The sequence below is a fragment of the Colobus angolensis genome, unplaced genomic scaffold, assembly GCF_000951035.1.
Source record: "Colobus angolensis palliatus isolate OR3802 unplaced genomic scaffold, Cang.pa_1.0 Scaffold434, whole genome shotgun sequence".
NCBI classification, from domain to species: Eukaryota; Metazoa; Chordata; class Mammalia; order Primates; family Cercopithecidae; genus Colobus; species Colobus angolensis.
The window spans coordinates 3,116,307-3,142,290 of record NW_012117755.1 but is presented as its reverse complement, the minus strand read 5'-3'; the positions used below and the strand labels follow the sequence as shown (position 1 = coordinate 3,142,290).

The following is a 25,984-nucleotide window of genomic DNA, read 5'->3' as shown; positions in this document are numbered from 1 at the left end:
TTGTTGGTGACCAAAAACAACATGCAGTGGAACGGCATGCACGTTAGAGGGCAAGTTGATTAGTAGGAATCAGACAAGTTTGGGGAAAAAAGAAAAGATTTGTTTAAAATATTATAGGTTAGCTTTCCTTGGTTAGTTATTTCAATCAATATTTGCCTGGCATTCAACTAGTCTCATACCTGCTAGCATAATGTTCAATGCGTGAATGAGTATCATCGTGTGAAAGCTGAGGGGACGAGGCAGGCCTATAAGGCAGAAAATGTGATTAGTCACAGATACCATCCATTAATGGAGAAAAAATCCCACCACACAGTTATGTTATACACATGGCCTAGAATGCTTTTATTCTAATTCTATGGATAATGTATACATTTAGCTGCTCCTATATCTTAAATATTATCAAGTATTTTAAAATCCAGGTTTGTGAGATGATTTCTCATACTTCTGCTTTTATTAAAAGCCATGAAGAGAGGCCAAAAGCTTCTCCGGAAAATTCCCATCATAGAAAAGGTTGGGGGAGACAGTTTCTAGGTAGCATTTTGCCCTCCTACTTTTTAATTTCTCACATCCTATAGTTCTGAAATTGTGTTAGCACTATGTGGTTTAAAAATTTCAATAGTTTACACTTGCACCATTTATAGGCTATCTTCTTATTGAATGAAAGCTGTACATTTGCCTAGATACTTACAATTATTTTAGCTTCAAAGAGGCTACTCTAGTACAAGACTTCTTAAGACTCCATGTATCAAGATGTCTTGATCTATGCAATCTTGTAAAGAAGAAATGTATCTTCCAAGTCAGCAGCAAGACTATACTACTAATTTCTAGCACAAAATAGAATGACCCAGGATTATATTGTGAGGTTTTTAAAAAGAATGACTAAATTTCATAGAATGTCATGATATCTGAAATATTTCTTAGGGATACTGTGTGCTAAAACACAGGTGAGAAAATAAGGAGATCATCAGCAGGAATAGTCTATATGCTTTTTGTATATAAACACCTATCTTTTCTTATCTCCATAGGCTAGAATTCTGGTAGGGTTAACATTTTTTCATCCTTTCATATCTGATCTATTAATTATCCTTGAAGTTTTTATAGTATCTTTTGGATTAACCTTAGGAAAAAAACCATCTGTTCTGAAAACCAGTTTAGGCTTGTACATTTTGTTTTAATTGGAATAGCACAAAAGGTCTCTTCCATTTCTCTGCTGACACAGAAAGCCCTTAGGTAAAGGCATAAATCCAAAAGTCAACAATAATGTAATTCAGAGAGGACCCTGGTTTAGCCCAATGTCCAAGTAGCACTGAAGGACTTGGTTGAAACACTAAGGAGAATGTGTTTGTTTCTTCTTACATTAAAAAAGAAAAAGATGTAGTTACCAGTAGCTAAGCTTGCATTAGAAAATGTGCCAGAAATTCCTATTTCTTAATATACTACAGTAAAATAATTACAACACACTACAGCAAATAACTAGGGAACTGGAATTCTTCCCTGAGAGATAAAGGTCTTATTTATGAAACCAATGTCATCTAGGTCAAGTGTAATCATAATCAAATTGAAATGAGTTACAAAGACGTTTAAATTGTCAAGAGGAAACAAAAGGATGACTACTCAATTTAATAAGCAGATCCAAAGATTTCCATGTGAATCTTCACTATAGTTTTGGAGAGTTAATCTGTTAATCTTCTAGAACCCTGGCATAGCCCATTATTAGAAAAATGCTAAGGTTTGTTTTGAAATCTTCACTGCAGATCAAGATAAATTAATACTTGGATTATGTGTATTAAAAGAAGGATCTTTTGGAATAGACCAGTCTTTCAATTACATATTTTTTAATAAGCAAAAAGCCTACCATCAGGGAAAATACATTAGTAGTGTTTTCCCTTGTAACAGTTGCTACCCTGGAAATGTATGGAAGAAAGAAAGCCTAAGACCTTGGAGCATAAGTTCACCAAGAAAAGAGGCATATAAATCCAAAACACTTTAATACCATTTTATACAGAAAATCTTATACAGAGCTTTAATTCTTAGCCTCCAGGATAATTCCATGTTATTTTTCTTATTAATATCTGTGGCGCCTATCACAGCATGCATAAGCACAAGAACTTATAATAAGCAGAAATCTTAAAAAATATACACTAAAAGAGGCACTTATTAAACCAGAAAATAAGCCAAAAGGGAGTACTGGTCAGAGATGAATCATTTAAAAACCAGGAATTAGTAAAAAATACAAAGCCACTTAGTCCACAAAGAAAACTAAGTGCAAAGCCTTCTAAAACACTTCCAAAAGAAGGTAATAATACTGCTCCCCCCTTCCCACTTCCTAAATACAAAACCATATACCCAGAAGGATCACTTACTATTAGAGTTAATGACCCACTTGGTCAATTCCATCCCACCCACTACCACCTTATCTTTCATGAAAACTCTATTAATTAAAAGTTGACATTCATTTAGGTTTCAATGCAGAATCGCTCAAAGAATATTGTTTGACTGGCTCACTTATCGACAAACAATATAAAGGCCTATGGTAGCTTTAGTTTAAAGTAATATGACAAACACAAGCAAATAAGAGTTTAGTCTAAGGAAAACCTAAAAGTCTGTATCTCCGGAAACTTTCAAATTCTGTGATCCATATCAAATGGATTAAATACTGTAATCATCATAGGATTTGTTAACATTAGGTAAAATTCTTGCAAAATAAAACACGTTAGGACCTGGCTCTTATGCCTGAATAGGATGGCTTTGTAATATATTTTATATAGTATTTATAATCCTAAGAATAAATACTTTAAATATAATTACTACTATTAAAGAAAACACAGACTTTAGTCTGCTAGGTTTGTTTTCTTCCTCAAAATTAAAACTTCCCACTATTTCTGAATAATCTAACCAACTCTTCATAAAAAGACAAATTGGGAGGTGTGTTTTAGCTGTTAGAAAAGATTTTTTTTTTTTTAATTTTAGAAAATGATTATTTTATTTCTGCAAAAAAATCATTGGGATTTTGATATAAATTGCATTACATTTATAGAATGATTTGGGTAGTGTTTATATTATTTATTTATTTATTTTTATTATACTTTAAGTTCTAGGGTACATGTGCATAACGTGCAGGTTTGTTACATATGTATACTTGTGCCATGTTGGTGTGCTGCACCCATCAACTCGTCAGCACCCATCAATTCATCATTTATATCAGGTATAACTCCCCAAGTAGTTCAGCGTTTAAGAAAGAAAATCTTCTACTTAAGTTACTTTAAACTGATTGTCATGATTTTTTTTTCTCATTAGCTTATGTGTAGTTCCTTTTTGCCTTTCAAGGAACTGTTAATTACTCTTTATTATTTTGTGCTACTTTTATCTATGTATTCGTAACAACTGTTCTTTGGCATATTTGTCGTTTGGATTTCTTACTTGGTTAAACTTATTTCAACATAGAGTAAATCCATTCACTTATCACGATCCAATCAAGCTGAAACTGTAGTGTATCAACTCTTTAAAAGTTTCTTATTTTTGAAAAGTTGTAACTTCTATAACAGACTACCTGGCTTAGAAAAAACAATTTCCAAGAGGCAGAGGACATAATTGAATCTAAATAACTCTCAAAGTTCTTTAAGCATGATGATTAAATAAATCATAGAATATACTACTTATAGCTACCATATCTCAAAATTAAGGGGCACAATAACGAAGTTTTAAGAAAGAAAGGGAAGCCTTCCACTTCCTTTAGGCCCATAAAGACTGAAAATAAACCTCAATTAATAATTTGCATTTATCACTACAGGGTTTTTAAAAGAGGACCTAGTTTAAATTAAATTACATGGTGGAACAATAAAAAAGACTCAATAAAAAGAAATTGAATTCTTACATAAGCTTATCTTCTGAACTGGTCATTTCCCCTTTATACATAATAGAGCCGTCTGATTTTCAATAAATATTTAAATAAAGCATACTTTGAAATACCAAAAGTTTGTTATAACAACTGTACATAATGTAGTTTTAAAACAGGCACTTTGTTTGCTAATATATAAATCACAGGCCCCAAAAAAGAGGTTTCTAACATTATAAACTCTGAGATAAATCATCTGCTGGTATCTAACCTTAGTATTATTAATACACACCAATAGTAATAACAAAGAGTATAATATACTTTCCTCCTAGAGCAAAGGTATAATTATTTATGAGCTGAATATTTAGTTTGGAGAGGAGAGTAAAGTGAGTTTAGTTCAAAATTTGGAAAGCCTTGTATATAATGATTAGTCAAATAGCATGGCATAACCTGATAAACAGTCTGCACACCTCATTAAAATTATTCAGCCAAACTCAACATCATACTTTAAAACGAATTCTGATTTTTAATAGTTCACTTATAACAGACCCTAAAGATTCTAAAAAGCATCGAATCTCAAGAGGTATGGCTAAAGAATGTTATGATGTAATCAGAAGGTTCTTCCTTGCTTTTATATGAAGAAATATATAAACATGTCTCCCAGGAATACAGCTAAAACTCCAGTAACTTCTTTGATTATAATTTGAATTCAAGCCAGGATTTCCGCTGGTTTGAATTTCACCTGGTGGAGGAACCAAAAAACCCACTCTGATTCTCCTGATCTGTGTAGATAGTACTTTCAAAATCTCATCAAGAAAAGAATAAAACAAACTGAAATGAAGGAAAGGGAATTAATATGTCCATAAAACAAAACAAAACAAACAAATAGAACAAAAGAAAACCAAGCAAGCGAATGTGTTGGTGGTAGCAGCACCCTTCAGCAAAAGTACTCACGCAGAATCTACCGGCCAGAAGTTGATCAGAGTAACGGGACTGCAAAACAAAAAATGAGGTGGTGAAGAGAGACACACGCAAACTCAGCTGCAAAAAAAATTTACTGAAAGGTCAAAATAAATAAAATCCAGCCAATTAAGTATGAACCATGGAAAGCAATAGCCAAACCAAGGTGTAAAGTGAATTAAAAGGAAAACAAACAGTTGTGTGACTGCCATCAGAGTTAAGGCAAAAAAGAGGAGCAGGTTTAAAAGAGGTGAAGACATCCCTTTGATCGTGAGAACCATTACTACTTACTGTGAAGTAGTTTTTTCCTGTGATTATATTTTCTCTTGAGTAGAAACAAGTGAATAGATATGACCACACAATGAGATACAAAAAGACACACATTTACTGATTTGTGAGAGAGGAAAATCAAAATGAAATAGTGGAATCCCTCATTTGTAAACAGTCCCATATTTCTTATAAGGCTTATAAGGCAATTAGTGGCTGTATTGTGTTGTGTTTTTTTTCCCCCTGTGAGATAAAGTTTAACTTTTGGAAAAAGAAATTGTCAAGTGAAGTGGGGAAATGGCAACTGGACATCAGCTTACTTTTCTCTTTTCAGCTAATGTAAATAAAAAGAAAGAAATAGAAGAGACTGTTTGCATTTGGGAGTGAAGGAGGGTGTTCAGCTGAGAGGAGTTCAAATATACATCAAACAAGAGTTTGTTCTGCTTTTGCCACTACTCACGTTTCCATGTTGTCCCCCTCTAAGACAGTCTGCACTGGCAGGTAGCCCATTCGGGGATGCTTCGCAAAATACCTTTTGGTTCGAAATTTGTTTTTTAGTACCTTGGCAAAGTCTCGAACATCTTCTCCTGATGTAGTCTAAAAGGGAGATCATGGTGAGATCAGATTTAGGACAGTATGATTTCAAAACTAATGACAACTCCAGTCTTCTGCTCCATGACACTTATTTTGTAATTAAGGAGTTGTGGTCATGAGCAAAGGCTTTGGAATCAGACAAATGGGGCTCTGAAACCAGGCCTGGCATGTGCTAACTTGGATGAGTTATTTACTTCTCAGAGCCTCTGATCATCAGTAAAATGGGAGCAATAACACCTCGACATGTTGTTATGATAAATAAATGAAGCATACAAGCTTACTAGGCTACTCAATAAGTGGTAGTTTATAGGTCTTAAGGTCAAAAAGGTGATGTTAAATTTTACCACACTTTATGATATTTTAAAAACTACTTAGTACATAATGATAGCATGCTTCACCCACTAAATTTTGGTCTATTCACAGCATGGTACATTCTCAATCACTGACCATCTCTGTAAGAGGAATAAAGGTGAGAAAGGCAAATATCTGGGAGGATCACTCTGATGATGGAAGAGAGAGATGCTCTAAAGCAGAGCTTCTCATACTTTGATGTGTATGGGAACCAGCTGCAGATCTCGCTAAAATGCGGTTTTTGATTTAGAGCATCAGGAGTTGGGGCCTGCAGTTTTGCATTTCTAATAAAGACCCAGGTAATGCCAATAGACATATGACTGTTGGTCAACAGACCATATCTTGAATAGCAAGCATATAAAGTTTAGAAAAGAGGAGAATGTAAGAATTAAAGAAAGAGAGGAGAAACACGAAGGGTGGCTCTACAGTAAACAGGGACAGGTTTATTTTAGAGAAAACAAACCTGAGAGGAGCCTGTCTTTAATTCTTATGGAGATTTGTACTCAGGTCTGTCTGGCCACCAAGTCTACGCCCTTGCCATTGCACCAGTGATTTTTCACAGTTCTATTGGCCACTTAACATTTTCCTAAAACAACATCTTAGGAGATGGCTTCAACTCTTACTTATAGAACCTTGAGCAAATTATTTAACCTCAGGACCTCAGAGTCCTCATCTGTATAGAGGGGATAAAAATTATAGTACTTATTTTACACAGGGTAGTTTAAAAGATAAATGCCTAGCATTTAGTAAGTGTCAGCATATAAAATGGATTTTTAAAATGTTGTTAGTATGTAGGACAGATAATGAACAAGCAACATTGATTAAAAGTGGTAGGTTATGAATTTGGGGGAACCTAGAACCATACCCCATACTCAACATGCCTCATGGCCATAAGATCGCCCCATACAGCCTCTAAGGCTGTGCAAAATAAATGTGAAAACATCTTCGATGCATTCATGCACACAGAGTGAAAACCCTATTTATTTATCCAACAATATTTGTTGAGGGTCTATCATGTTCCATATGTGCCAGGCACTTCCCTAGGCACCAGGGATAGGGTAAATCCTGAAGCCTACAGTTGAGAGCCACTTTAGCTGGGGAACATCTAGGGAAGGGACAAATCACAGCATTACACATGATCTGCAGTATTGTACAAAACTGAAATGTATCCCAGGTGAACTAACTCTCAAGTCAGGCAGGTGTCTAACTTACCGGAGTGCAATATTCCACCATGGGATAGTGCATTTTATGGCCTTTTGCAACTCGACCAGAAAAAAAGCAGCTTTGGCAGATGTCATAATTAAAGTGCTTTAGACTCCTGTACCTGATAAAGAGCAAAAACAAACACATATGTATTTCTTCGAATCAAATTCCCAAAGAACACTCTTTAATAAACCTTCTACCACGTTCTAATTCGAGAAACAGAATGCAATGTTCATTAGTCCCACAAGGTAAGTGATTAACTTCCTACCTCCAGATTTCTCCGGTGCCTCTCCTACAGTATCAAAACATTTTGGCAGAAAGATTATCCTATAAACATATGGAAGGAGGGAAGAAAAACTCAGCTCTTATTTAAACTCCACTAGGAACTCTTTGAGATTAAGTAGGAAGGTACTGGCAAATTTCCAGTCTTTTGAAAACCAAATACTCAAATTTAAAAGAACTTCCAGGAGAGACAGACTGATGCTGTGCATGCCCCTTACCCATCATGGGGACAAAAGTTTTCTGAAGCAATTATTTTCAAAAATTTGTCAAGATAAAGCAATTTCATAAGACAAAAGAAATGTGAACAAGAACTTGCAATTAAAACAAGTCTCACTTTAATAATGTTTTCTAATTGACTGATATGATTCATCTTCAAACAGTTACTCGAATGACCTCTTTTATCTCTATCTCTTCAGAAATCTCTCACCACATTACCTACAAATGATAACCAAAGTCCCAAGAGAAAATGAAAATTGGATTAGATGGAAGAATTTAGGATTTGTAAATACCAGTTGGTACATTTCCTCCATTATCAGAATGTGATATTCTTTGTTTCATACTCTCCTGCCTTTTGCTTTCTCAGATAAGAACCATAGCCAATTCACATAAACATATTTCTTATGTCACATATGGAGAAGTGGGAAGGAAAGCTATCTTTTTTAGATCCCAACCATCTTTCAAGAGGGGAAAGGAGGAATGAGAAGTGCTGAGTCCTAAAATAATGTAATTTGCTAAGGGCAAAAGAATTGCAGGCGAAAGTGCTCTTTCAGATCCTCCAAAGCATTACTCTTTAGTTTATAAAAATTTCCCCTATATACAAAAGCCCACCAGCTAAGGAAGCAGAGAAAAGATAGCTTAGAAATCGAAAGCAGTCACTTGTGGCTTCCCTTCCCCTCTCCCCACCCCCATGGCATCATTTTTACCTGCCACGAAACCAGGAAGGAAAGAAGGTATCTTGCAAGCACTGCCTATTCACTGTTGTCTATCTAGGCTTCAGAAACCTCTAAAAGTTTTTGTAAAACCTCTTTGTAAACAGCATGACTATGGAAGGATAAACACCAAAAGTTAAAAAGCACTATGAATAAAAAGCATGCAACAGTACAAGGTAGTTATTAGAAAATAAAGTAACAAAACCAGTTCACACATAACTGGAAAAGAGTGTTTACTTAGCTGCTAAGTGGATTCTGCACAGGCATAGACCATATAGCTAGTTTACAACTTTGTGGCTTATTCATCACTATGGAAACCTTGATGTTGATTCACACATTTAAAGACATCACAGTTTCAGAATTAGGATTTAGGATTACTGTTAAGTGAGATTAATTCATTAAAAAAAAAAAATCCGGTCTCCCCAAACAGGTCAACAGGGCTAAAGATTTAGTTAGCCTTGTTTTCCATGGTATTTTAGGAATATGAGAATAACCTGCTATGTTTCCTATGTCTTTCACTTAGAAATATATAAGGACTGGTTGTTTTTTAGCTGCTTTGTGAATCTTCCATTTACTTGCATACTTTTTATTCCTTTAGAAGTTCATTGGGATAACATACAAAGAATGTAATCAGATTCACAGATAAAGAAGTAAGTTCTCAGATGATGCTGAAAACAATTCTTGTTACTTAAGGGAGAAAAAAGAATGGTGCAAAGTGAATGAGAGACTGAGCTACTATTATGGTTCCTCCCAGAATAGAATCATCTCTCAGTTTTATAACTGATGCTTGGGAAGTTTCTATAAACAGAAAAGACTGTGAAAAAGGAAAGATGGTAAAAATGTTTTGGTTCCAGGAAGGAGGAGGTACAGTTCATCTGTAATACCTCTGTGAAGACATGCGCTTTGTCCTGCTCAACCAAAAATGTGGCTCTGAAGAGCTGAAGAGTGAAGGTGGAAAGGGACACCAGCCTAATAAGTGAGATCCACCAAAATAACCTAGCGATCAGGAGGGTGACAGGAATGATCGATGTTCCGGCCCAATCACCTTCTCTCCCACTTTGGAGAGGGACGAACTAACAGCAACTGGCACAGGAGATAAAAGATCAAGTCATAAAAAGGTGAAAAATGATGAGAAAAAAATAACATTTTTTTTTTTGTTCCTAATACCTGAATCCAATGATTGGACACTCCTTGCAGATGTTACATTTGGCCTGATGCTTGGCAGTTTCTGCAGCAGCCACTCTGTGCAGGACGGGCAGCCACACCATGGACTGGGGTTCCAGTCTCATCCAGTCTAGGAAGAGGGCCGCTTCAATCTCAGGCTTATTATTAGCCTGCAAAGACAGGAGGGAGAGAGAAGGAGGACAAAAGGATGAAAGAAAAGAAGGCAAGATGGCAAAGGAGTTGTATATCAGTTCAATTAATAAGTTAAACAAAAAAGAAAGAAAGAACAATGGTTGCAAAGCTAGGCTGGCTTTTCACAGCTTGTTTCTGCAAATGCTCCCTAATATCCAAAGCGCTACCTACTCCTAAGGCTTTGGTAAACTGCCATTACTCTTTTTGGCTACTAGATGACAACAAAAGAAAACAAAAACAACAAATGAGAAGGGTAAAGCAAACTACACACCTGAGCGAGACTATATTTAATTCTAATTTTTGAACTGATACATGAAAGTTAGCCACAAGTGAAATGCAGGTGTTTACTGATAAAATTTCAAAGGAGGGGGACAATTGATTTTTTTCTAGATAATCTATTTCTCATAGAATCATAATGAGGGGCTTTAAAATTCATCTGGTTCCCAAGCCTTATCTAATAGACAAACTGATTTTGTAGATCAGAAAAGTAGCTTTTCAAAGGCCATACAACTAGCAGCAGAGCTGATAATAGAATCCAAACCTCCTGGCTTAGTGCTGTTTTCATGATGCCCTGTTGATTCTGTCTGCCTATTTCTCTCTCTCTTTCAAAGTCTAAATGTAAGAAATACCATTCATCCCAGAGAGGACAATGATCTCAACAATCTCAAAATACCATCATTTGATTTATATGTTACTATATTCATGAATTTTAATTATACCTTATTTTTTCCAACCCTATAGGATTGTTTTAATTTTTTATATTGTTAGATAGATTGACCCATATATTGACTACTTTTTTGCTCTTCATTCCTTTCTTTCATCTCCAATCTTCCATCTAGGATTAGTTCTGCCTGAAATATGTCCCTTAGAATTTCCTTTAGCTGTTGGTGGTACATTTCTCAAGCTTTGATTGTCTGAAAATACTTTTTTTTTTAAAAAAAAAAAATCCATATTCCTGATAGTTATCTTCATTAAATATATATGTTTTTGAGAATGAGTCTAGCTCTATTGTCCAGGCTGGAGTGCAATGGCATGATCTTGACTCACTGCAATCTCTGCCTCCTAGGTTCAAGTGATTCTCATGCCTCAGCCTCCCAAGTAGCTGGGACTATGCGCGCACGTCACCATACCCGGCTACTTTTTGTATTTTTAGTAGAGAAGGGGTTTCACCATGTTGACCAGGCAGGTCTCGAACTCCTGACTTAAAATGATCTGCCCGCCTTGGCCTCCCAAAGTGCTGGGATAATAGGCATGAGCCACCGTGCCTGGCCCAAGTATAAAGTTTTTGGTGGAAAGGTTTTTGGGTCTTGTTTTTATTTTGTTTTTGAATACTGAACTATTACCCCACTTTCATGTATCTCTGTTGCTGTTGAGAAGTCAATAGTAAAGATGACTGTTGCTCCTTTAAAGATAATCTATCCTTTTCCTATCTTGTGCTGTGTTTCTAGGATTTGATTTAGACTGCTTAGGATTCACTGGACTCCTTAAACATGTGATTTAGAGTCTTTAATCAGCTCTGGAATCTTCTCATTCTCTCAACAAATAGTGCCTCTTCTCCATTCCCTCTCTATTCTACTTTCAGAACTCTGTTAGATAAATGTTAGACCTATTCAATCTATATTTCTCTGAACAGGCCTTCCCTAGTTCCCCCCGTCTGCCCCACATCTTTTTAAAAATCCTTATTTGCTTCATTCTTTCTAATTCCTTCTGCCTTACTGTCTGGGTATCCATTTCTCTTGCCAGTCTGCTGTAAACCCATAAAGGTTTGAATTTTGATTACTGTACTTTTGATATCTAGAAATACTACTTGGTCATTTTTAAGGTAACTTCTCAAGTTTGTAGTTCCCTGCAGATATTTTTCAATGTTGTTTTTTTTTTTTCTAACTGCATAAACATAATTTAAAAAAATAATCTAATAATTCTGGAATATGATGTTATTGTAGGTCTGCTTCTATGATTTGCTATTTCTTCTGGTTCTCATTCACCTTGATTTCTTTCTTTTTCCACCTTGATTTCTTGTGTGCTTAATGTTCTTTACTACATACTAAATTGACCTTACAAATATTTTCTAGAGATAAATAAAAGTTTGAGCCTAGAATAAAAGTGCTTTTTCCAGAGATGATTTTCATTTGCTTTTCCAAGAAGCAAGAAGCATTACTTATTCCACAGCCGATTTCAGTTGAATATATGACATGGGAATACTTAGTATCACACAAGTAATGGGTATTTAAGCTGCAAACCCAAGTTGCTTCTCTTGTAATGTGGTTTGCTAATAAAGGACATATCCACATTTCAGATAGAAAGGCAAGAGGGTTTAGACTGACAGGTCATTTGGCTTATAACACTGATCACCTCAACAGTACTCCAGTCATTACCCCTAATTCTAAATTTAGCAACACTATAATAAACTGTTTAACTTTGGATTTCCTAGCTGCAAAATCATATCAGTTCAAACTTCTGATCGAAAGCTACTGTTTACCAAAGACCTAGAATCAACCTAAATGCCCACCAATGGTAGACTGGATAAAGAAAATGTGGTACCTGTACACCCTGGAATACTATGGAGTCAGAAAAAGAATGAGAACATGTTCTTTGCAGGAACATGGATGGAGCTGGAGGCCATTATCCTTAGCAAACTAATGCAGGAACAGAAAACCAAGTATTGTATGTTTTCCCTTATAAGTGGGAATTAAATGATGAGAACACATGGGCAGATAGAGGGGAAAAACACACACTGTGGCTTATCAGGGGATGGAGGGTGGGAGGAGGGAGAGGATCAGGAAAATAACTAATGGGTACTCGGCTTGGGTGACAAAATAATCTGTACAACAAACCCCCATGACACAAGTTTACCTCATAAGAAACCTAGACATGTACCCCTGAACTTAAAAGTTAAGTTTTAAAAAGTTGTTGCTGAGCACTTTTCTCTGTGTAGAGTTCCATCGCAGATGTACTTTGTGGGGAAAAAAATGTTTATAATGAATTATGGAATCTAAAGATGAAAAAGATCATGCAAGTCAATTCATCCTTTTGGCATGGCACCACAGAGCTGTAAGACTTTCAAGTTTCATTGAGTCCAAACTCAGCATTCATTGAATCCAAACTCTTACCCATGTCAGTGTGTGCTTACAGCCACTACACCACTCATGTGAGAGAGCTAGGAAACATCCTTAGAAGGTGATCTTGAACACCTATGTCCAGATAACCCTGTCAAAAGTGCTTCATCACATTGAGCTGAAATCCATCAGCACAGCATATAGGAGTAGAAGTTCCAGAGTGAAACCACTGGAGTTCAGATGTCAGCTTCACCACTCACTGGCTGTGTGACCTTAGGAAAATCACTTTATCTCTCTGTGTCTTAATTTGTCTCTGCTACGAAGTGGAAATATTAATAGTGCCTACCTCATAGAGTTATTTTATGATTACATGAGTCAACAAATGAAAGGCAATTGGAACTGTGTCTGAGACATAGCAAGAATCATGTTTGCTATTGTTACTGTCATTTTTATCATCCATCTGACCAGCAACCCAGAAGTTCTTTTCTTTGAACAGCTCTTTAAATATTTTACCAGAGCTGTCTTGTCTGTCTATGCCTCTTCATTCCTATTCTTTTTATTTCTTCTTCATATGATATGGCTTAGTTTGCCATTGTCATTTAGAAAACTGTTCTTCAAATATAATTGCTGAGAATGTACCTCTGTTTCTCTGGACAGTGGAACTGGATTACTTTCTTTTGTTCTGTACTGTAGGCTCACATAGAGTTCCTACTCAACTAAAATCTCTGAGTCAGTGTTTCCCTGTATGTCCAGCAGATCAATTGTCCAGCAAAATGCTTCATGAGAAGGTCAAATTAATTAAAGAAATACTGCACATTATATCTGCCTCTTAAAATTCTTAGTGCACGTGAACATACTAAAGGCTGAGAAGGTCATCAGTAAAGAAACATGTTAATCAGCTCTGGAATCTTCCCAGAGTGAGAGAGAGAGAGAGAGAGAGAGAGAGAGAGAGAGAGAGAGAGAGAGAGAGAGAGAGAGAGAGAGAGAGAAAACATGCAAGAAAGAGTGACTGCTGAAGGGGCGATTTAATAACAGTTTTCAATTATGTGAATGGCTCTCACATAGGGGCCTGTGACCAGCTGTTCGATCTCTCCACTGAGGACAGAACAAGAAGAAACAGACGTAAGCAGCATGAAGAATTTAGGCTGTAGCTCATATGGAAGAATTTCCTGATGCTGAAAGTTGTTAAAGCATTAGTGTGAATTACCAAGGGAGGCTGTAGAATGTTCTACTCTTTAAAAATACTATAGATTCTTCTGTGCTTAAAGGTTGAACATTCTGAAATTTCTGTCCAGCCCCTAAGATGCAAGCTCCATTATTTTGGCTCTTTTAAAACTGCTCACCTATGCCAACTGACAGCACTGAAGACAAGGTATGGGGATTCACATTCTCATTCTGTTTCAATCCTTCATTTTTATGACAAACTATTCTATATCCTAGTGGTATATTCCCTCTCCTTTTGTCTGGCGATAAAGAAGGAAAGAATTAAAAACCAGGCAAGCTTCTGTAAAGACCTAACAGAACTAGAATTAAACTCAGCTAAAATTACATTTCGATCATTCTAGAAAAAAATATATAGGGATAGACTGGAATAGCAGGAAGTTATTAAGGTCAAAAGATAAGTATGATGGCATTCACTGGACTGAGATAATCTTTGTAAGTACCATTATTTGTTGAGATACATAAAAGTCTCAGATATATTTCTCTCTCAGTATCAAGGGTGACCCTGTCCTCATCCCTAAACACCAGTTTCAAGCCATCCTAGCAAAATCTCTTGGAAAGGTCATTTAGCCCTGGGTTTTGTTTTGTTTGTTGGCTTTGTTTTGTTTTGCTTTTGCTGTTGTTTTGGCAGTAACTCCATTTTCCCCTTCTATGTCATGCACACACAAAAAGTAAAGCTATCACAGCTCCTTCCATTGTGATAGTCACAGTCTGGAATTTTGTTGGGTTTCTCCTCTTTTTCTGTTGATCTTCACCTGTCAGCAACTATCCATAACATAAAGGCTAGGGGAGGGGAAGGAATCAGTTGTCATTATTATTGCTCTGTTACAACACATTGGAGGGTGGCTTCATACAAATGTCACCTTTATACAAATATAACAAGGTATAAAGACAGTTAAAGAATTCTCAATATCTGGAATTTCTAGCAAAGGGATCTAACAATATAATAAGTTCAAAGGGCATTACATGGCAAGTGTGGAGGTAGGAGAGTTGCCAGGGTTCCGAGTAACTTTTGGATTTCTTTGATGTTGTGCTTTCCATAAATCCTTGGACACTGAAGGGCTAACTGGCTGCCAGGAGGTCCACCTGAATACTCATTTTTCTCTCAAGGTAATAACACTAATTCATGGCTACAGAAGGAATGCAATTAAGTATTTCTCAGCAAGCCCTACATCCCAGCTACCATAAACATATATGTTGTATTTTTAAGAGAAGGCAATTGGCATTTCAATTGTGAGGTTTGTGAAAACCATGTGAATGGTTAATAAACTACAGTAATTAGTATAGTTGTCCCTCAGTATATGCTAGGGGTTGCTTCCTGGCCCCCTGCAGCCTCACTCCCACAGGACTCTTGAGATACAGCAAAATCCATGCATACTCAAGTCCCACAGTAGGCCCAGCTGAACCCATATCCGCAGGTTTCACATCTCTTGAATACTGTATTTTTGATACGCATTTGGTCGAAAACAATCCACTTATAAGTAGACCCACACAGTTCAAACCTGTATTTTTCAAGGGTCAACTCTATATGGAGAAGTAAACATTAGGCAAGAGACTGTGCCCAGTAATTCTCAGATAACAAGAAACTACCATCCTGGAAACAATACATAACGAGACCTCATTAATTTCTTTCCTAAATTGCAGATTAATTAAAGACAGGAACTATACTTCTGGACTCTGTTAAAATCTGCTGAATTGAACAGTGGGTGGGAATTCGGCTGCAATGTGATCACAAGAAATAAAAGGAAGATTATAAAGTCTGTATGAAGTCAGAATTTTAAAAACCTGCCTAGTCATCCTGAAGAACAAAAAACATAAACTTATAAAGATTTTGTAAAGAGTAGAAGACAAAATAAGTTACTTTCTCAAACTGTCCAAAATTTACTTTATAGATTAAAGTAAATGTCCTTGTGTTGGTTTCTCTGTGATGGTATCACACATAAAAGGCTAACAGACTTCATCTGGACTTAGAAGGTAACGTGTAGAATGATCTGGCTTAAAATATAGGTATACACAAAATTCACACTTGGGACCCTTGAAAGGAACTGCACAGGCAGATAGCTTTTCTCTAGGTCAGTGGTTCTCGACCGGAAATGATGTCATACCCCAGAGGAAATAAAACAATGTTTGGAGTGTCGACCAAAAACATCAGAGAAAAACATCTCCAAATATGTTGAACTTATTTCTGAATTAGAAATGAGGATTACAACCCAAGATGCATTTGAAGAGGAGACGGTGGAGGGAAACTTTTATTGGTAAAAGCAGAAGTTTACATAAGCTGCTTGGAAACATAGTTCGTTGGTTTCAGATGCTCAACGCCAGAACTGGTGTCAGTTTATTAGTGGAGATGCCATTACTGGGCAGATGTTCTTTTGAGAGCATCTTATGTGCACTGCTGCAGTCCTAACAAAGGAATTTCTTGTGGGGCGATTTTAGAAAGTCCTTGAGACAGTCTTTATCTCAGGCATGTAACCATGAACCCTCCTCCTTTCATTCTCTCCTGTTTCTAGTTAGTTTGGGACTGACAAAAAGTGAATTCATCCTGGTATCTTTTACGGGAGACACTTTTGGTTGTTGCAACTGGCGGGGGGTGAGGGGGTGTGTTGAGGGGGTGCGTTGAGGTGGTGCTACTAGCATTTAGTAGATAGAGGCCAGGATTCTGCTAAACAGCAGTACACAGGGCAGCTTCCCACAACAAAAAACTAGAATGATTCAGGCCAAAGCATCATCAGCACCAAGGTTGAGAAACCCTGCCCCAATGTTAACATCTTACATAACCATATGGTTCATTTGTCAAAACTAAGAAATCAACATTGACTCATCACTATTCACTAAACACAGACTTCCCTGAGAGTCCTGCAGGACATTTAATAAGCCGGCAACTATCCTCTACAACACAGAAATTGGGAGGCTATGATGGGCCTATTCAACTGCCAAAATGCCACACTGTTTCATAAACTGAGGGTAGAGAGAACAAAAAGGAAATTAACAACCCCAAACTAGAAGTCACAAGGAAACATGCTAAAATTGTAGACTCAGATTTGAAATCAAGTTGCTTCTCAAACTGACAACTCTATGCAGTGTATTCCAAGATAAACAGTTGCAGAAATTTATTTATTTAATCATGGGAAATAATGATCCCAAGCAAGGTAAAGCAGGTCTGTGTGTATGTGTGTGTATACACGTGTGTGTGTGTGTGTGTTTTGATTTTACTTAGTAGAGGTCATAACCATTTAGAGAAAAAATAAGAACTAAATATACAAATATTAAATACCTACATATCCACAAATAGAATTTCTAAACGTTTTTATTTATGGAAAACATTGTGGGCAAACTACAGATTTTTAAAAAGGGTAATCTCTCCTTTGTGGCTCATATGGTTTGGCTGTGTCCCCACCCAAATCTCATCTTGAATTATAACTCCCATAGTTCCCACGTATCATGGGAGGAGCCTGGTGGGAGGTGATTGACTTATGGGGGTTGGTCTTTCCTGCGCTGCTCTCGTGATAGTGAATGGTCTCACGCTATCTGATGGTTTTAAAAACGGGAGTTTCTCTGCACAAGCTCTTTTTTTGCCTGCTGCCATCCACGTAAGTTGTGACTTGCTCCTCCTTGCCTTCTGCCATGATTGTGAGACCTCCCCAGCCATGTGGAACTGTAAGTCCAGTAACCCTCTCTCTTTTGTAAATTGCCCAGTCTCAGGTATGTCTTTATCAGCAGCATGAAAATGGACTAATACAGTGGCCATTTTCATTTGCTATTTTCATTAGTAAAATGTTCCCTTCATAAATCCAAAAAATCATTTCAGTGTCATTGCCATTGTTAATAGGTAATGGCATCAAGAGCTGACAACTCAACTTTTCTGTCCCTTGTTATAAAAAGCCTTAGCATTTGGAAAGATTTGCTGAATTTAAATTGATAAAAACTGTTTTTTGAATTACAGTCTGTACACAAAGATTTATAACTACAAGGAAAATGGTTAGTCAGGGTCAGACAGTATAGGACAGGCAGTCCCTGACTGTTCCCTGATCTGTTATTACAATTTCTTTAACAACCTCGAAATCTACCAAGGGCATCAGTGGAATATTTTACATAAGAGAGAAGTCTGCACCAGCAAAGAACATAAAAGGAGGAACAAGAACAAGTTGTAAAGAATATTAATGACTCTTCTTCCAAACAATCCCAATTTTTATGAAAATCAAACGAGTGATTAAAAAAATCTCTATAAAACTATACAAAACCTGCAAGTAACAAATAAAACAGAAGGAAGGTGACATTTTGATCCTCTGAGACACAAGATACTGGGTTTTACCTTTGAGTTACTGAGGAAACTGCAGTGTAGGGACACAAGGGATCGTTTATATGAGGTTCTATGCAATGGTTTTTCACGTCTTGCTCTTAGTGTGTGTTTCTATTCAGAGAACAGTTGGTCTCACGTGACATGCCACACTCTATGTACAACACTGTTTTCTGTATCTTATAGCTCTGTTACAAGAGTTGTTACCCAGAAGATCAGGTAAGACTTTGCTGATCATAGCCAAGCTTTGAAATAAGTACAATAATCCATTTCCCTTTCTGCCTTTATAACATTTAGCATAGAATCAAAGAAACTTAGGGATAAGTAACTTTTGAGATAACCTGTTTTAACTTTATGTTACAGATAAGAAAAGGCCCAACGAGGTTAAGGAAACAGCTTAAGATTATCTATGATTTTAATACTGAAATATATATGCTTAAAATAGTCTTAAAAAGACAGGACAAAAGTGATTTCCTATGGGAAAAAGCAAGGTGATCCCCAAAATCTTTTGAATCTTTAATTTGTTTGAAAGTACTTGAGTCTGATAGCTAAGTAAGCAAGACCCACTTAGGACAATGTCCAGGTATTAAATCTTCAACTGAATTATATGCCGGTAACATGGCTGTGAGAGCCAATGGAAGGTGCAAGTGAATACCCCACAACACTGATAAATGCATACTTATATCTCGTCTGAACACCTCCTTTTCCCCTTCTTTTCAGCATTACATGTCCCTCGTACCATTAGATGCTATGGCACATATGAGCTACCTGGACTGACAGGTGCAGGTCCATATATATTGAAGTGGCAAAAAGGAAAAAAAGAAACAAAACTCTATGAGCTTCTCAAATCAGCACAGTTTTCATGTTACACGTTTTAATTATGTCAATGTGTTGTTCCCATAAAACAGTTGGCTAATATGGAAATATATTTATTAGACATATGTTTATGTTGCTCTCTGGAGAAAGGACTTTCGATTCTATACACTGCCATTTTAAACGATTCCAAGACAAAAATAGTATCCATTGGCAGTTCAGTAAAGAGAGATATCATTTTTTGTACACTCAGAACCACCTTGGATGTCCACAGTGATATTCATGAATACACGGGGGAGAGGTAGAAGCTCTTCTTTACATGAGAAAATGGTCTAATACATGCAGAAAGAACGGTAGAATTAGGAAACCACTATTATGCAACCACCAATATTATAACTGAATTAGACACGGATCATCAATAAATACTAAAACCATAGAGTGAAAGGTTAAGGAATGGATATTATAATATGTCAAAATATCCAAAAATTACTTTCTAATTACAAAGGGAAAAGGATATTTTACAAGGAAAGTATCTGGCAGATACCACCTTAACCTTCTTAGTGATAGCAATAGGAACAAAATGTTATTTTGTCCCTCCAGATTGTGATACAGTGGTAGGTACAGAGCATCATCTTATCGTCCTTTGGCCAAAAAAATGTTAACATTAATTGAATCACAAGGGAACTGTCAGAAAAGCCCAGAGTATGGGATATTCTTCAAGAAAACTGGCCTGAACTCTTCAAAAATGTCAACATCAGCCTGGCATGGTGGCTCATACCTGTAACCCCAGTACTTTGGGAGGCTAAGGCAGGTGGATCGCCTGAGGTCAGGAGTTCCAGACCAGCCTGGCCAACATGGTGAAACCCTGTCTCTACAAAAATACAAAAATTAGCTGGGTGTGGTGGTGCCTGCCTGTAATCACAGCTACTCATGAGGCTGAGGTGGAGAGTCGCTTGAACTCGGGAGGCAGAGGTTGCAGTGAGCTGAGATCGCGCCACTGCACTCTAGCCTGGGTGACACAGTGAGACTCTGTCATTAAAGGAAAAAAAAAATGCTGGGAGACTGTTGAAAACTAAATGAAGGTACAGAGACATGACAGACAAAAACCTTGACTAGATGCTGGAAGAAAACAGTGGCTATAAGGAACAATTCTGGGGCACTGGGGAAATTTCAGTGTGGACTGCATATCAGATGGTATTACTGGATTGCTGTTAAATTTGTGTGTAATGACAGCACTGCAGTTATGTTAGAGAATGTCCTTTAAGAAAATGGTGTATGGGGAAGTGTTAAGGGGTTTATGTTGTGATGCTCCTTTACTTTTAAATGACATGGAGGAAAATGTGTTTGTGTGTATATGTACACAGACAGACACATACATAAACAGAGCTGAGAGGGTGGAAGAGGTAAGTAGAGCAAAAAGCAACCATGGATTGTACAGATGTATGATACTGATGAGTGTTCCTTAGACTATCCTTTCAACTCTTCTTTGTGCTTGAAACGTTTCCAAAATAAAACATTCGTTGGAAACCATTATTTCTCCCAAGTCACTTCTTCATGGGAACGGGTTGTGGGCAAGGCAGGAGGGTGGGCAAGAGTGATTTTAGTAACTGTGAAAGGGACAGGGCAATGGTATTAATGTCAATAGTAATGAGTGTGAAAAGTTCCCCAGGATTCGTTTTCTCTAAAAATACAAACCTAACGCAAAATTGATTTCCTTCCTGTCCTTGTCATGGTTCTTAAAGCATCTCCTCATCTACTCTGCCGAGATGTGCTTTTCCTAGATCCCTAAATGTGAATCTGCAGCCATGAAAATGAGTTTAAGAGTCCCCACATGTACAGAATTTTTTCTTGTTTAAAGTAAGGATTGAGAGGTCAAGAGTTGTCTTTGTGAGACAAGAAGAAGCAAAAGGCTTCCCATAACTACCGTCTTGGGTAGAAATCAAGTATTTTATTTAAAGTTCTGAAGATAATGAGCAGGTAGGAGGCCAGCAGTCACTGCTCTAAATATTAATCAGAACTCTGAATCACCCATTAAAGATAAAATCAGCCCAAACAATAACACATGGTGATTATCCACTCTTCATTTCCATGTTCAAGGACAACTGTCCTGACCTCAGGCTCTCCACTCCACCTGACTAATAAACCAATTAACACCAGGGCCCCAGGGAACATACGCACAATTTCAAATCTATGCAAATCCCTAAGTATACTCAACAGTATTAATTTATGCTACAGAGTTCTAATTTAACAGGAAAGTTAAATTAGAAAAGTTTCACATATACATGGTAAAGCACATATATCTGTCTATAGGTACCATGGAATATACTTTCCCAAGTGTGGTTCAGGACACATTATGTAAAAGAACAAGATATAAAGTTACCTCTTCCACTACTGCCTCTTACAATCCTTTAAAATCCAGTTCAGGAAAAGGCAAAATTAAAGGAACAGAAAACAGAGCTGTGGGACTTAGTGAGATTATAAGAAAGCATGAGGGAATTTTAGGGGGGAGGGGAGGGGAAGGGAGGGGAAGGAAGGGAAGGGAAGGGAAAAGAGAGAAAAGAAAGAAGAAAGAGAAAGAAAAGGAAAGGAAAGGAAAGGAAGACAGGCAGGCAGGAAGGAAAAGACAGAGTGAGAGGAAGAAAGGAAGATTTAGTCATAACAATAAAGTGCTACTTTAGAAGGATGAAGATGGAAAACAAAATGACATATGCTTTTCCTTAGCAATAACTGTATGAATAAAACAGGTTTCAACTACAACACAAACCTATCTTCAAAATTCTGGTGAAGAAAACATCCATTACTCCACATAGAGAAGTTAATCCAACAAACCACTTAAACAGATCATCATAAAGCTTAACCCACGGTAGCTTATAATTTTTAAAAATAGCAATTGGAAATCAATATTAAACTTAAGACAATGCTGATAATACTCTGATAAGGGTCTTTTCTGAAAATTGCAGGAATTTTAACTAACTACTCATGAGCAGGCCCGGTAAGAGGTCGGTGATATTGCTCAGCTTTTCATGGCAGCCAGCTATCTCTGTGGAAGGCTGACTGGACTCTTAGGGTCTACCTTCAATTCTGGGAAAAGCCACTTCTTTATAAATACCGAATTGTATTAACTCTTACTAATTACTTAGTTACTAGTGAGTATTCATCTGTCCAAAAGGGGTGTAAAAAGAATGTCTATGGAACCAAAGGGCCCACAGTCTGATTAATAAACAAAAAGTCAAAGGAAACCTAAGAGAAGTAGGGTTTTTAGGAGTTACTTTCAAGATGGAAAATGTATTAGTAAAATGGAATTGGCCAGGTGTGGTGGCTCACGCCTGTAATCCCAGCACTTTGGGAGGCCGAGGTGGGCGGATCACGAGGTCAAGAGATCGAGACCATCCTGGCCAACATGGTGAAACCTCATCTCTATTAATAATACAAAAATTAGCTGGGCATGGTGGCATGCGCCTGTAGTCCCAGCTACTTGAGAGACTGAGGCAGAGAATCACTTGAACCTGGGAGGCAGAGGTTGCAGTGATCCAAGATGGCACCACTGGACTCCAGCCTGGCAACAGAGTGAGACTCTGTCTCAAAAAAAAAAAACAAAAAAAAACAAAAAGTAATCAATTGGCCCGGGGAATGCTGTCTAAATCTAACCAGCCAAAAGTCTACTGATACGGCATTTTTTTTTTTTTTTTTTTTTTTTTTTTTTTGAGACGGAGTCTCGCTCTGTCTCCCGGGCTGGAGTGCAGTGGCGGGATCTCTGCTCACTGCAAGCTCCGCCTCCCGGGTTCACGCCATTCTCCTGCCTCAGCCTCCTGAGTAGCTGGGACTACAGGCGCCCGCCACCGCGCCCGGCTAATGTTTTTTGTATTTTTAGTAGAGATGAGGTTTCACCGTGGTCTCGATCGCCTGACCTTGTGATCCGCCTGCCTCGGCCTCCCAAAGTGCTGGGATTACAGGTGTGAGCCACCGCGCCCGGCCGATATGGCATTTTAACATTTGCAGAGAAACAGAATCTCCAGAGTCTCTAAAATGCAATCCACAGATGATGTTTTGTTATAGATTAAAGAAATTGTTAACATTGGCAGGATATTTTCATGCCACAATACACTTCAGATAATCATAGCTAACATTCACTGGGCACCTTCTATGTATCCACCACAGCTCTTAAGTGCTTTGCTTCTATTGGTTCATTTAATCCTCACAATCACCTCCAAGAGTTCAGGGGCCAGGAAGGTTAAGAAATGTGTCCATAGTCACACAACCAGCAAATAGCAGAGCTGAGATTTGGACCCAGGCACAGTCCGGTTTCAAAGCCTATGCACTTAACCACTCTGCCAGTCACTACTCCAGGTATTCTGGAATGCTTTATCATTTATGACGTTAGGAGACCCACGTCAGTCTCCTGAGTACCTGGGGCTACAGGGGCCCACCACCATGCATGGCAACAATAATACGTTGTAGATTTCAAAATAACTCAAAGAGTGGAATTTGGAATGTTTCTAACACAGAGAAATACTTGTTCTCAACAGTTGAGACTGTAATTTATTCTCATTTTCATATCATTCTACATTATTACAACAACTGTGCATAGATGGTATTCATTTTTGTCATACGAATAGGGAAATTCAGAAGATAGATGGAAAAGCAACTTATTCATTTTGAATACTAAGTACAACAGGAGGCAGAAAACAGATGTACAATAAACAGATTTTGACACTCCAGCTTTCATAGGTGAAGCATATTGAATACAAAGTTGGTATACTTGACGCTATCTAAACAATAAAGTTCTTAAATTGTTTACAGAAGAAAATACTACAAAATCAAAATCACAAAAAGATATCTGCACTCTCATGTTCACTGCAGCATTGTTCACAATAGCCAAGATGTAGAGTCAACCTAAGTGCTCATCAGTGGATGAATGCATAAAGCAAATGTGCTGTAAACACATAATGGGATATTATTCAGCCACAAAAAAGAATGAAATCCCATTATTTGCAGCAACATGTATGGAACCAGAAGACATTATGTTAAGTGAGATTAGCTACACACAGAAAGACAGGTATCCCATGTTCTCACTCATGTATGGTAACTAAAATAAATTGAACTCATGGAGGTAGAGGAAAGTCATGAGTACCAGAGTCTGGGAAAAGTAGTGAAGATCAGGGGATAAAGAAGGGATGGTCAATGGGTACAAAAATAATGGGTAAGAAGAAATATGATCTAGTGTTTGGTAGCACAATAAAGTCACTATAGTAGTCAATATATTTTTAAATCTTTTTACAGATAGGGTCTCACTATGCTGTCCATGTTAGAGTGTAGTGGCTATTCACAGGTGCAATTGTTGTGCATTACAGCCTTGAACTTCTGGGCTCAAGTAATCCTCCCACCTCAGCCTCCTGAGGAGCTGGGGCTACAGGTGCATGCTACCATGCATGGCAACAATAATTTATTGTATATTTCAAAATAACTAAAAGAGTGGAATTGGAATGTTCCTAACAGAGAAATGATGAATGTTTGAGATGATGGACACCCCAATTACTCTGACTGTGTTACCCTACACATACTGTATGCTTGTATCAAAATGTCACAAGTAACCCATAAATAAGTACTATTATGTGTCCATAATAGTTAAAAATATTTTAAAACATACTTTTTTACCTGTTAAATGACTGGCAGTGCAGGTTTGTGAGATAATTCTTTGCGCTATGATGTTACAATGGCTATGATGTCACAAAGTAATACGAATTTTTCAGTTCCATTATAATCTCTTATTAAACTGATCTTATGGGACCACCATAGTATATATGGCCTGTCATTGACCAAAACGTCATTCTTCACCACATGACTGTATAAAGTTTTCCCACCTAAAAGTGATACTTGGTTTTATTTGAAGATAGACTAAATAGCTATGTTGGGATTAGAGTATTTTCAATCAAGATGTGTGTGTACATGTATGTGTTTTGGAGAAGGGGTGTTTATTATTTATCTATCTCATTCTATTACAATCTAAAATTCATATAAGGGATCACATTAACACATTAACACCATGTTATTTCAATCCAGTCTCTGAACTGGTTGAAGCCATAACATGATATAATTGCATGATGTAGATTACATTCATTGTGACACTGTGGGCCTGTTTCCTCATCTGAAAAAGGAGACGTGCAGATAATCCTCAAGGTTCCTTCAGGCAGTCTATGTGACTCACTGCCAGGGCAGGCTTGGCCTTACTAAGGTCATAAAGATCAATCTAATCTCTCAACAGGGCTGTTTCCATGGAATATGAGATAGGAACAAGCTGGCAATATATTAATTACAGCTGTATCTCTAAAACGAACTCATTGCAAAACTTTACTTCTATCACTACCAAAATGAGTCAGTTTCCCAGTAAATGTGTTGACTGCAATATGCTATTAATGTGCAAACATATCCTGCTGCCTCATTTAGTATCTACAAAGATACCACTGTCAAAGCCATAAATTTATAGTGAATATTCCTTTTTCATATCCATGGATGTGACTTCATTTCCTGGCTTAATGGATAATTCCTTGGAAGACCTATAGTGATTTTTAAGTAAGTAGAATTTTTCACTTAGACCTGATGGGTGATTTCCTTTTCTAAGTGGCTAGTGGGGGCGGGGGATATGAGAAAACCTTTAATAAATAATCCAGAGAGTGTGGCACATAAAAACTTACCTCTCTTCTTGCCAATACTGGGCCCTTGTCTGAATCAGAAGATTCAGTACGTTTCTAACTGTACCAACTTGAAAAATAGTAAGGTTTCCAGTTGGTGACAAGAAATCAAAGGAAATGAAATCTGAGAT

General features: G+C 37.3%; 1 protein-coding gene across 1 annotated transcript in view; it reads right to left on the bottom strand.

The window, feature by feature from the left end:
- Positions 1–25,984, bottom strand: part of DMD (dystrophin) — a 2,170,472-nt gene that overhangs the window by 60,220 nt on the left and 2,084,268 nt on the right. Inside the window, exons 67-71 of the mRNA XM_011957103.1 lie at positions 9,589–9,755; positions 7,220–7,331; positions 5,523–5,659; positions 4,790–4,828; positions 180–245 (exon numbers count right to left, since the gene is read on the bottom strand). Coding sequence (XP_011812493.1) covers positions 180–245; positions 4,790–4,828; positions 5,523–5,659; positions 7,220–7,331; positions 9,589–9,755 — 521 coding nt within the window. The remainder of the gene's footprint in view (positions 1–179; positions 246–4,789; positions 4,829–5,522; positions 5,660–7,219; positions 7,332–9,588; positions 9,756–25,984) is intronic.